At 44.8% G+C, this 13,728-nt stretch overlaps 1 protein-coding gene across 1 annotated transcript in view; it reads right to left on the bottom strand.

The window, feature by feature from the left end:
* LOC149287639 (coagulation factor VIII-like) overlaps positions 1-13,728 on the bottom strand; it is a 112,449-nt gene that overhangs the window by 51,422 nt on the left and 47,299 nt on the right. The window contains exon 2 of the mRNA XM_089492657.1: positions 7,158-7,302. Coding sequence (XP_089348783.1) covers positions 7,158-7,302 — 145 coding nt within the window. The remainder of the gene's footprint in view (positions 1-7,157; positions 7,303-13,728) is intronic.

Consider the following 13,728-nt stretch of genomic DNA (forward strand, 5'->3'; position numbering starts at 1 on the left):
GCCATATGATGTGACGGAATCTCCAATTGTTATCATATAGTTCTAGGCTAGTTCTTGTATTCATGTTTGTTTCTCTTATTTACCTTTGCCCTTCTTCCTTGTATCATCTGAGGATTCTGGTTCCTCTCTCCTCTCCCTTTGTCCTAGTCAATATGGCCTATCCTTGCTTAAAGGAGAAGTGTCCGAGGATTCTGTCTCCGCACTCCTTCCCCTGTGTTCCTTGCCTTGTTCCCTGTCCTTTGTTGTGCCCTGTATCATGTATATCTTGTCTAGTAATGTTTATTCCTTGTCTGGTTCACTGTAGTGCCCTGTAACATGTATGTCTTGTCTGGTTACGTTTCGTGCCTGGTCTCCCTGTCCCTTGCTTGTTATGTTTCTGCTATACCCTTTGCTTAGCTTCCATACTCCCAGCCTGCAGCATCCTGCACGTGATTCTTGTGTGATGTCTCATGCCTGTTCCAGGGTGCCTGCAGGATTTCACTTTGTTCTGGACTACATCTGCTGCCATATCAGGGCGCTGGTGTTTGGCTGCACTACCCTAGGTGCTCAACACCTGGGTGAATGTGGTCACCCTGCAACCAGGCCCTGTCCAAACTCCACTACTGCACTGTGACTCCTACATACAATCATCGGGCGCGCTGGGTCCTTTCAGTCATCTGTTTGGACCCAGTCCGTGACAATGGCCGCAGGCAAACGGCCAGGAGTTCGCTGAGTGGAGTCTGCAGCATTCCAGCCCGGCCAGAGGGCTACCTATCATGCACCCCACCAAAAGGGGTTTCCTGTCGTGTGCACCCCACCAAAAGGGGTTTCCTGTCGTGTGCACCCCACCAAAAGGGGGTTTTCTGTCGTGTGCGCCCTTTCCATAGGGCTTCCTACCGAGCGTGCCCTTTCCAGAGGGTTTCCTGATGTGTGTGCCCTTTCCATAGGGCTTCCTACCGAGCGTGCCCTTTCCAGAGGGTTTCCTGATGTGTGCACCCTTTCCATAGGGCTTCCTACCGAGCGTGCCCTTTCCAGAGGGTTTCCTGATGTGTGCGCCCTTTCCATAGGGCTTCCTACCGAGCGTGCCCTTTCCAGAGGGTTTCCTGATGTGTGCGTCCTTTCCATAGGGCTTCCTACCGAGCGTGCCCTTTCCATAGGGCTTCCTACCGAGCGTGCCCCACCAAGGGGGGTTTCCTGAGTTGCGGCCAGCGCCCCACTAGTGGACTCCCAGTATGAGTGCCTGCATCTGGGCTACCTTGGTTGAGTGCTCTGCAAGTGGGCAACCTGCCGTGTGCCCAGCAAGTGGGCAACCTGCCGTGTGCCCAGCAAGTGGGCTACCTGCCGTCTGCCCAGCAAGTGGGCTACCTGCCGTGTCTGCCCAGCAAGTGGGCTACCTGCCGTGTCTGCCCAGCAAGTGGGCTACCTGCCGTGTCTGCCCAGCAAGTGGGTTACCTGCCGTGTCTGCCCAGCAAGTGGGTTACCTGCCGTGTCTGCCCAGCAAGTGGGTTACCTGTCGTGTCTGCCCAGCAAGTGGGTTACCTGTCGTGTCTGCCCAGCAAGTGGGTTACCTGTCGTGTCTGCCCAGCAAGTGGGTTACCTGTCGTGTCTGCCCAGCAAGTGGGTTAGCTGTCGTGTTGGCCCTGTCAAGTGGCTTATCTGCCTTGCCTTCGTCTGGACCTAATAGTCCACTGTGTTCCTGTTCTCCTACCCCTGTTATGAAGAGGACCTGCATCTTGACCAGGGAATCCGTATGTGGTGTCTCCAGCCAGCAAAGCAGTAGTGCTGGTCGCCAGCGGTCGCTCTTTAAGGGGGCTACGAGAAGTTCCCCCAGGCAAAGACACAGTTCCATCGCTATAGGTTTACTGCAACCAGCCAAGTGGTGGAGGATACCTTCACTCGTCTCTAGCGGATTTTCTGGGACAACTTCCTCATTCCTGTTCGGATATTCTGATTCCTGTTTTGGAGGAGATTGGTCTGCTAAGCGGCAGTGCTGGTCATCGAAGGACTCTTAAGTTTTTCAGACTCCGTATGCTGGTTCCTGGGTTGACTTGTTTCTTCAGTTCTCCCGTCAGAGCGGGCCTTCCTTCTGTTGCTGTTTCTGTTCGCGTCCGGAGGCCGCTCATTCGGAGGGGGATACTGTCACGTTCTGCCCAGGCTGCGGAGCTGCATATCTCTCGTTTCAGTTCCCCTGTTTTGCTTCGATCCATTCCTGGATTTCCTTTTGCTTTGTTCTGATCTTCCATTCCTTGCTTCTGCTTCAGCTCTTTGCTTCAGCTCTGTTTCCTTTATAAGGTGTGCCCCACCTGTGTGTTCTGTTTGTCTCAGTCTACAGTCTAAGGTATGTCTCAGTGCTATGTGTTTTGATTACATTTTTGGTTTGTTTCGTACCACTGTCAGCAGGGATTAGCGTTAGGACCCACCGTCATTGGAGTACTTTGGCGTAGTGGTGGGCTAAGCATACTATGGCCATATGATGTGACGGAATCTCCAATTGTTATCATATAGTTCCAGGCTAGTTCTTGTATTCATGTTTGTTTGTCTCTTATTTACCTTTGCCCTTCTTCCTTGTATCATCTGAGGATTCTGGTTCCTCTCTCCTCTCCCTTTGTCCTAGTCAATATGGCCTATCCTTGCTTAAAGGAGAAGCGTCCGAGGATTCCGGCTCCTCACTCCTTCCCCTGTGTTCCTTGCCTTGTTCCCTGTCCTTTGTTGTGCCCTGTATCATGTATATCTTGTCTAGTAATGTTTATTCCTTGTCTGGTTCACTGTAGTGCCCTGTAACATGTATGTCTTGTCTGGTTATGTTTCGTGCCTGGTCTCCCTGTCCCTTGCTTGTTATGTTTCTGATATACCCTTTGCTTAGCTTCCATACTCCCAGCCTGCAGCATCCTGCACGTGATTCTTGTGTGATGTCTCATGCCTGTTCCAGGGTGCCTGCAGGATTTCACTTTGTTCTGGACTACATCCGCTGCCATATCAGGGCGCTGGTGTTTGGCTGCACTACCCAAGGTGCTCAACACCTGGGTGAGTGTGGTCACCCTGCAACCAGTCCCTGTCCAAACTCCACTACTGCACTGTGACTCTTGCATACAATCATCGGGCGCGCTGGGTCCTTTCAGTCATCTGTTTGGACCCAGTCCGTGACACCATAACAGTGAGAAGGGGGGAGTGGGGGTACATTGTGAGAAGTGAATACATAGTGAGAAGGGACAGATAGTGAGAAATGGGAGAGGGGATTGATAGTGAGAAGAGGGGGTACATAGTTTGCTGACAAAGATGTCTTACACTGAGCTGTTTGGGGACAAAGTTGGCTCAGGCTGGGCTGTAATGTGTGTAATCTGGGTGCTGACCAGGTTCTATGTGGGCAATGTGGACACCAGAGCTGGCTTTGGGGTGTGCAACCTGTGATCTATGCCTGTAATTTAGGGGTTTTTCTATACCTTTAATGCTGAGTTTATATGGGAATTCCAATTGATTTATACCTGCAAAGCTGGTGTGTGTTATTCTGTTGATCTATATCTGGTATGCTCTGTTTCCATACATTATTATTGTATACCTGCAAATAGAGGGTTTGTATGTCTGATTCTGTTTATTTGATCCATACCTTCAATGCTGAGTTAACATGTGATTTTCAATTGATCTATACCTGCAAAGCTTGGTTCTTGTGTTGATTCTGTTGATCTATACCTGATATGCTATGTATCCATACATCATTTATGCATACCTGCAAATATGGGGTTTGTATGTGATCTATAGATGCAAATGCTGTTTATATGTGTTTGATCTATGTTCACAGGAAGGAAGGAAAAGAGAGGTATGGTTTAGTGAATGAGGGACAAATGGACTGGAAATGATTTCAGGGATCAGTCTTCCCCCTAATCTGCAGTCAGTGTGGCAATTTTTTGGTGTGGTAGCGGAGGGGGTGACTGCATGCTAGGGAGCGTGGAGCGGGGCCCAAGGAAATGCTTTCTGTGGTCTAATTTTTTCAATATTTAAAAAAAAAAAAAATTGTTACAGCAGATTAACTGTTTTGTTTAATGAAAGCTATTTCTTTGTTACAAGATTTTTTTCCTTTCTTTTTTTGGGGGGATGGGGGGGTGACGGGACCGACCTGTACCCCGACTGGGTACTCCCGCCAAACGTTGCTTCCTCCTTGCCGGGACACCAACAATTAACCCCTTCACTGCCAGGCAGAACCAGCGTTGTAGATAGAAGGGGGGACGTTGCTGCGCCGAAGCTGCATTGGCACTGTGGCTATCCGAAGTTTAGCTACACAGCGTTGCTATTGTCCTGAAAAGGACAATAAAGGATCATAGCAGCCTACCCCAAGCATTAGGCAACACTCATGTTGAAGTGAAAACAGGACTCCTTTATTAAAACCAAAGACAGAGCTATATATACACAAGTAAGAAAAGGTTCAAGACAAATATCACATGATCTAATTACCATGTCAGGAAGGAAGTAATTAGATCAAATCCTGCAACACAATATCCGGGGGAAGGACAGAATGACATGAGACATAAATAATTCCATTAATTGGGGACGTAGACGTGGAATGACGATAGACATATAATTGGCTTGAGAAAGACAATGGGCAGGACACGGATAACAGGAGCTCACAGGATTAACAGCTACCTGTTATGTAATTGATAATTAGGTATGCAGCAGTGACATCTAGTCATACCTACAGGGGGTCTTAAAACAAGGGCTAACTGACACAATAACAGGGGAAACACTTCACATCTATACAATTAACAATGCTAAGACAATCAGCCTTTTTCCTACCACAGGATGTCCAGCTGATGTTAGTTTTGAGACGCTAAAACATGGAGTACATCAGCAGAAACTGAACTCCTGTATCCACACACAGAAGTCTCTACAAGGCCTGGACCCATAGTCGATAGGGAGGAGGCTGGCTCTCAGGCCTCTCCAGGGGCCCCAGTGATGGAGGGTTCTGTCACAGGGGGCGCCAGAGGAGCAGTCTGCACAAGGCGTCAGAACACCTAAGGCCGGCTCTGGCCGAAGGACTCTCCTTCTGAAGAGATTCCAGAATCCTGAAGACTTGCACAGTGCTCCCGTCAGAGAGTGGGCCTTCATTCTGTTGATGTTTCTCTGCCCCCTTTGTTTGCTATGTTTCTGTTGTTACTCTGCTTAACTTCCCTACTCCCAGCCTGCAGCATCCTGCACATTCATCTGTAGAGCTATGTCCCATACCTGCTCCAGGATATTACTTTGTTTTGAACTGGACAACATCCGCTATTATGTCAGGGCGTTGGTATGTGGCTGCATAACTCTAAGTGCTCAACACCCTGAAGAGTGCACCAGGCCCTGTCCAACTCCGCTACTGCGCAATAACTCCTGAACACAATCTTTGGGCGCTGTGGGTCATTACAGTCGTCTGTATGGAGCCAATCCATGAAAGAGTTCCTCCTGACAGGGAGAGGATCGTCATTTTGGAGAACAGTCATAAAAAAAATACACATAAATGTAAGTATTACCAAAAAAATAGTTAGGGGTTATAGGAAAGTGGACCCATATTCTAGGGGGGCATATTCTTGGGACAAAAATGAAATACAAAAGGGGGGGTGGCTGGGTTGTGGCATTACAAAATCAATAGGGGGGTAGCTGGGGATAATACATATGGCAGTGGGGACATCAACAGACAAGAGGTTGGTTGGGCATTACATTAACAAAGGTGTGGGGGCATAAATGCACAAAGGGAGTAATACACAAGGCTGTGGGGGGGGGACACATTCATTAATACTAAAGGGGCCGTTAATGGCAGTGTAGAAAATATTTTTTATTATTCTTCAGTGCGACAGAGCTGGTCCTGGTGTGTGTGTGTGTGTGTGTGTGTGTGTCTGTCTGGGTGTCGGTGTGGCAGAGCCTGTCCTGGTGTGTGGGTGTGTGTGTTTGGGTGTCGGTGTGGCAGAGCCTGTTCTGATGTGTGTGTGTGTGTTTGGGTGTCGGTGTGGCAGAGCCTGTCCTGGTGTGTGTGTTTGGGTGTCGGTGTGGCAGAGCCTGTCCTGGTGTGTGTGTGTTTGGGTGTCGGTGTCGCAGAGCCTGTCCTGGTTTTGTGTTATTTACTCTGTTTCAATCTGCATATTTTATTAAAAGGGATTAGTGGCACTAAATTGTGGCTTCAGGTGTAGGATTACTTTTTTAGTGTACTGATTACTCCTAGTCCCATCACCACCCATGTCATCTTTATCCCATGAACATCGATGCAGATGAGTTAAGATTCTGTCTATTTTATTTATTTCCATTAAACGGCCACCAAAATCCTTAGCACCAGGCCCATGATGCCCTGCCTCCAGTGTGCATCAGCCAGTCAAAATCCAGCTTGTACCCATAGTGTGCTAATGTATCTTCCCACCGGTAATGGTAGCCCAGTAAATATTTCATCCTCTTACATAGTAACATAGTTCATAAGGTTGAAAAAAGACCAAAGTCCATCAAGTTCAACCTATATACATATTGTGTCCCTACTGTGTTGATCCAGAGGAAGGCAAAAAAACCCTTATGAAGCAGATGCCAATTGCCCCATACCAGGGGGAAAATTCCTTCCCGACTCCAAATATGGCAATCAGAATAAATCCCTGGATCAACGTTCTGTCACTATTAATCTAATATCCATAACTTGTAATATTATTGCTTTCAAGAAACACGTCCAGGCTCCTTTTGAACTCTTTTATTGAGTTTACCATTACCACTTCCTCTGGCAGAGAGTTCCATAATCTCACCGCTCTTACCATAAAGTATAAGGTGCTGGTGTAGAAAACTTCTTTCCTCCAGCCGTAGAGGATGTCCCCTTGTTATAGATACAGTCCTGGGTATAAATAGGTCCTGGGAGTGATCTCTGTACTGCCCCCTTATATATTTATACATAGTTATTAAGTCCCCCCCAAGCCGTCTTTTTTCCCAAACTAAATAACCCTAATTCTGATAATCTTATTACATTACATTTATTTATATAGCGCCAACAGATTCCGTAGTGCTGTTACAACTTATTCAGTAAAATAAATTAAAAATCACAAATGATAGCAAACTATTAAAAAAAGAAAAGAGAGCCCTGCTTTTCCGAGCTTATAATGTAGTCAGGTAAATCTTGCAAATACGGAACATTAAGAATGCATGTAGGATGTAGCAAATTAGTGTTGATGAGGAATCACTCTTACTTGTAATGTCACAGCCAAATAACTCCATACGTAGAGCAGCACGTGCACCTGTGTGTGTAGGGTGGAGTCGAAGAAAGCGAGCAATGACCGGCGGATCAAATAAATTCTTACGGACACTTGTAGAATCTACATTCCCAAAAAATACCTGAGAGAGGTGAACAAAAGTGAAAACTAGATAAAATGGTTACATAAACAAAAATATGTAATGTCTTGCTTTATGCAATATTGACATGCCATGGTTAAAACGAACTGTAAGCTTGAACATCCAACCTGCTTCCATGACTCCAAATTTATATAAGTTAATTATAACACATCTTCCCCCTTCTAGTGTGCCTTCTGGAATGCACACTCTGTATCCAACAAACTCACTGCTGCACAGCACAGCACAGTAACAGATGAGACAGAAGAGCAGCAGCACTGCGTCTGGGCAGGCACTGGCAGATAGTCATGAACATGGGCGTAGGAACCGGGGGGACAGATCCCCCCCAGTAACTCATGCGGGGGGGACAGATAATGAAGAAATCCCCCCCCAGGGCCGTAGGAACCCCCACCCAATAGAAACGCCACAAATGCGGCCAGCGTAAGATCGGCAGCAAGGGCAACCGATCTTACGCAGTCCGCACCTCGAGCCCTGCTACAACAAGAGCCCTGCTACTTACCTGTGGGAGGGTCTTCTGTACTGCACAGAGGAAGCGGAACCCAGCAGAGTTCACGTGACATCACATCACATCCTGCTTCCTCTGTGCAGTATCAGAGAATGCAGAGGGAGGCCGCGCCCCCTGCTTAAGTCTGTGAGTGGCATCGAGGAGCTGCAGTGCAGGTAAGGGGGTGGGGAGGGTGTTTAAATCAGTATGCGTGATTGAGGGAATTAATCTGTGAATGAATGAGTATATGAATGAATGAGTGTGTGTGTGATAGCATGGATGTGTAAGTGCTGGAACCTAGGCATGATGGGACTGTGATTGCTGTTAGCAATCATTCCTATCATGCCAAGTCATGGGCTGCACCTCAATGGGGAGGGTGCAGCTGTGCTCGGGGAGAAGATGGCCAGAAGGGTGGAGGAGTGTTTAAACTAGGTAAAGGGGGGGAGGGAAACTACAATATAGAAGGGGAAGATAGTGTAGATAGAAAGCTGGGGCTTATAAATGTACCTGGGGGTGGAGCGGAGGGAGGGGTTAGAATAGTCAATAGGGATAGGCTTCATAGGGAAAAAAACCATACACCTCTAAATTGTATGCTTACTAATGCCAGAAGTCTGACCAATAAAACTGACGAACTGGAGTTAATAATGTCTGAAGAAAACTATGACATAGTGGGTATAACAGAGACATGGTTGGATGATAGCTATGACTGGGCGGTTAACATACAGGGTTATAGTCTATTCAGGAAGGATCGAAAAAAACGAAAAGGGGGAGGAGTTTGCCTTTATGTAAAGTCCAGCCTAAAGGCCACACTGCGGGAGAATATATGTGAGGGAAATGATAATGTGGAGTCATTATGGGTAGAAATATATGGAAAGAAAAATAATAAAATACTGATCGGGGTTTGCTATAAGCCACCAAATATAATGGAAGCAGCAGAAGATCAATTATTAAAGCAAATAAACAAGGCAGCAAATCACAATGAGGTGGTTATTATGGGGGACTTTAACTATCCCGACATAAACTGGGAAACAGAGACCTGTGAATCTCATAAAGGAAACCGGTTTCTGACTATAAGTAAGGATAATTATCTGTCCCAAATGGTACAGGACCCGACCAGAGGGGGCGCCCTACTGGACTTAATATTAACCAACAGACCTGACAGAGTAACTAATGTGCAGGTCAGGGGGCATCTAGGAAATAGTGATCACAATATGATACATTATAACTTGTCCTTCAATAAGGGAACTCTTAGAGGAGCCACAAGAACCATGAACTTTAGGAAGGCAAAGTTTGATCAACTAAGAGAAGCCCTTAACACTGTAAATTTGTCCTCAAAAACAAGAGTACAGACACTCAATGAGAGATTTTTAAGGATATCTTAAATTCTCACTGTGAAAGGTACATACCGTATGGGAATAAAAGAGTCAGGAACAAGAGAAAACCAATGTGGATAAATAAAAATGTAAAGGGGGTAATAAATGGCAAAAAAAGGCATTTAAGCTACTAAAACAGGAAGGCAGTGAGGAAGCACTAAAAAGCTATCGGGGAAAAAAATAAAATATGTAAAAATCAGATAAAAGCAGCAAAAGTGGAGACAGAAAGACTCATTGCCAAAGAGAGTAAGACAAACCCCAAAATGTTCTTTAACTATATAAATAGTAAAAAGGTTAAAAATGAAAGCGTTGGCCCCTTAAAAAGTAATGAGGGAGAAGTTATAGACGGGGATCAGGAAAAAGCTAATCTATTAAATATATTCTTCTCTGCTGTATTCACAGAGGAAAATGAAATGCCAGGTAATATACAGCAGGATGAGATAACTGCCCCAGTACATGTCGCCTGTCTAACCCAGGAAGAAGTGCAGTGCCGCCTAAAAAAAATCAAAATAGACAAATCACCAGGTCCAGATGGCATTCACCCCCGCGTTCTAAGGGAGTTAAGTAATGTAATAGACAGACCCCTATTTCTAATATTCAAGGACTCTATAGTGACAGGGTCTGTTCCCCAGGACTGGCGCATAGCAAATGTTGTGCCAATATTCAAAAAGGGGACAAAAAGTGACCCGGGGAATTATAGGCCTGTTAGTTTAACTTCTGTTGTGTGTAAACTGTTTGAGGGTTTCCTAAGAGATGCTATTTTGGAGTATCTCAATGAAAATAAGTGTATGACTCCATATCAGCATGGGATTACAAGGGATCGGTCCTGTCAAACTAACCTGATCAGCTTTTATGAGGAGGTGAGCTCAAGACTGGATCGGGGTGAATCGCTGGATGTCGTATATCTTGATTTTTCCAAAGCATTTGATACGGTGCCACATAAAAGGCTGGTACATAAAATGAGAATGCTTGGGCTGGGGGAGAATGTGTGTATGTGGGTAAGTAACTGGCTCAGTGATAGGAAACAGAGGGTGGTTATTAATGGTACATACTCTGAGTGGGTTACTGTTGCTAGTGGGGTACCACAGGGGTCAGTTTTGGGTCCTATTCTTTTTAATATATTTATTAATGACCTTGTAGAGGGATTGTATAGTAAAGTATCAATCTTTGCAGACGATACTAAGCTCTGTAACGTGGTTAACACAATAGAGGACAGTGCACGATTACAAATGGATCTGCATAGGTTGGAGGCTTGGGCTGGGATGTGGCAGATGAGGTTCAACACAGATAAATGTAAGGTTATGCACATGGGGAAGAAAAATCCAGGCTGGGAATATGTATTAAATGGGAAAACACTGGGGACGACTGACATGGAAAAGGACTTAGGAGTTTTAGTTAACAGTAAATTTACCTGTAGCGACCAGTGTCAGGCAGCTGCTGCTAAGGCAAATAAAATCATGGGGTGCATCAAAAGGGGCATAGATGCCCACGACAAGGAAATAATTCTACCACTGTACAAGTCACTAGTCAGACCACACATGGAATACTGTGTACAGTACTGGGCACCAGTGTACAAGAAAGATATAGTGGAGCTGGAGAGGGTTCAAAGACGGGCAACCAGAGTAATAAGGGGAATGGGAGGACTACAGTACCCAGAAAGATTATCAGAATTAGGGTTATTTAGTTTGGAAAAAAGACGGCTTAGGGGGGATTTAATAACTATGTATAAATATATAAGGGGACAGTACAGAGATCACTCCCAGGACCTATTTATACCCAGGACTGTATCTATAACAAGGGGACATCCTCTACGGTTGGAGGAAAGAAGGTTTCTACACCGGCACAGACGGGGGTTCTTTACAGTAAGAGCGGTGAGATTATGGAACTCTCTGCCAGAGGAAGTGGTTATGGCAAACTCAATAAAAGAGTTCAAAAGGAGCCTGGACGTGTTTCTTGAAAGCAATAATATTACAAGTTATGGATATTAGATTAATAGGGACAGAACGTTGATCCAGGGATTTATTCTGATTGCCATATTTGGAGTCGGGAAGGAATTTTCCCCCTGGTATGGGGCAATTGGCATCTGCTTCATAAGGGTTTTTTTGCCTTCCTCTGGATCAACACAGTAGGGACACAATATGTATATAGGTTGAACTTGATGGACTTTGGTCTTTTTTCAACCTTATGAACTATGTTACTATGTTACTAAGTCAGCCAGTACATGCGGAAACCTAGCTAGCTGCCCCCCTTGTGTATTGATGCTGCCAGCAGTATGGGGTCTGCACATCACTTACAGCCACCCTGTGCCAGCATGTACTGGCTGACTTGGCATGATAGGAGTGTGATTGCTATTTTTTTTTTGTCCAATTGTGGTGTGTTACCTACTTTTATTAAAAATGTGAGTTTTTATTAGGTGGGGGGTCATTTTCGGTTTTGGCTAAGTGAACTGTGAATGTTTTGGTCCAGAATTTTCATTTTGGTGCATCCCTAGAATAAATAGAACTATTTCATTTTTAATTATCCTGAGTCCTGAATTTGTAGTCACAAAACTTTCTAGGCCCAGAAATCAGTGAGAGGAAAAGTAAAGGTTTTGTGTCATTTACTTTATTTTAATCTGCATATTTTATTAAAGGCCATATTTTCTCACAGTGAAAAATGAGTGCGGCCCGCGCATATATACAATTCTGATGAAGTGGCCCACTGCAGAAAAAACTTGGACACCCCTGGGGTAGACAGTGAGAAGGGGGGGTAGGGAGAGGGTAGCTAGTGAGAAGGGGGTGGTATGGAGAAGGTAGCTAGTGAGAAGGGGGGGTATGGAGAAGGTAGCTAGTGAGAAGGGGGGGTAGGGAGAGGGTAGCTGGTGAGAAAGGGGGTAGGGAGAGTGTAGCTAGTGTGAATGGGGTGGTAGGGAGAGGGTAGCTAGTGAGAAGGGAGGGTAGGAAGAGGGTAGCTAGTGAGAAGGGGGGTAGGGAGAGGGTAGATAGTGTCCCCCCCAGATTTTTAGCGGTTCCTACACCCATGGTCATGAAGCCACGTTGCACGGGACTGAATTTCTACACTATTCAAAGAATTGTTTCCCCAGAGAAAGGAAAGAGACAGAGGATCAGTAGTATTGTCGGGGCAGGCACTAGCAAACAGACACATGCAGCCACTTGACACAGGAATGAATTTACATAATATACGAAAACATTTAAAATAATTAATTCTGGGTTTGGGATGCGTGTGATGACGTGAGAGTGGTGGATACGGCCAGGACACAGCTAGCACCCCGTGAAGGCTGCATTTTTTTTTTGCCTGTCGGCTCCCCTCATATGCAAGACGCGAGGCTAAGGAGTGAATTCAAATATTCCGACAAATAAGAGAGAAAAGTCTCTCCTACCTCTTCCAGTTAATTGCAAGTGATAAGTACCTCATTTATTTATTTATTGGTTTGTTTTTGTGCCTATATCGCAGCTTCAAGCTCCTAGTTACATATATCATCATGGTTCTGCACCAATTACTATGGGTGTAACTGATTATTTAAGGGAGAATCTACAACATGGCGTTCCAGTGGGGCCTTTTTTTAAAGCACAAGGTTTCAGCCTAATTCATCTCAATATAATTGCTCCAAAAGACCTTGCCTAATAGAACAACTCTTTATTGAAGTAATAAAAGCTCTGTGCTCGAGAGTTTAAGGATAACAGACTGTGGCTGTTTAGTGGAGCATATTAAGCTGACAACTGGGGCTGTTCATAAAAACAATAAAGAGGCTTTTTCTTTTTTTCTAACACCATATGGAGGAGGATGGCTTCTAAAAAGCCTTAAGAAAACTTTCTGCCAAAAAAAGACCGAGAAAAGAAAAAGCATTTAAAACATGAAATATTACATAAGGAAAAATTAATGGAAGATTCAATCCTTATGGCATCATGCTTAGACTCCTCATGCAGCATAGAGAGCCAGGAAGGAACATATATTACCCCTGAATTTCTAAAAACCTACTTGAAAAACCAACTTGAGGCAACTACTAAACAAATTAATGCAAATTCCTATAAGATCAAAAGTCAAGTAGGAGAACTTTTGGAGAATATAAAAACAATTGAACAAAAAACAAACATACTAAAGGACGATTTATTAAATGAACGAAATAAGCTTTTAAAGAAAAAGATGGAGGACAGGGAATCCAAGTTGGTTGTCTTAGAAGATTGAGCCAGACAAAATAATTTAAGACAATGAATATCCCTGAATCCGAATAATGTGCCAGAAAATTAACCAAGAGACCTTATTATCTGCTTTCAATCTTTTAAATTTAAAGAACTGCTGCTTAAAACCAGCAGATCTAATTTGGTCAAGGATGGCCTATACATAGATAGCCTTGCCTTCCAGTATTTATCTTATTTCACAAGATCTCAGAGGAGAAAATTCAACCAAATCACCAATATCTTGAGAAGAAATAATCATACCTGGGAACTCAGATTCTCAGAGTCTCCGGGTGAAGGGGGAAATCCTCCGGGTGACAGCCGCTGTACTGACACTATTTTTAACGGTGGGGCAACAACAGAGACTTGCGCCTGCGAT

This window comes from Sceloporus occidentalis, unplaced genomic scaffold (genome assembly GCF_023333645.1).
Source record: "Sceloporus occidentalis isolate IW3139 unplaced genomic scaffold, rSceOcc1.0.p SCAF_58, whole genome shotgun sequence".
Classification (NCBI taxonomy): Eukaryota; Metazoa; Chordata; class Lepidosauria; order Squamata; family Phrynosomatidae; genus Sceloporus; species Sceloporus occidentalis.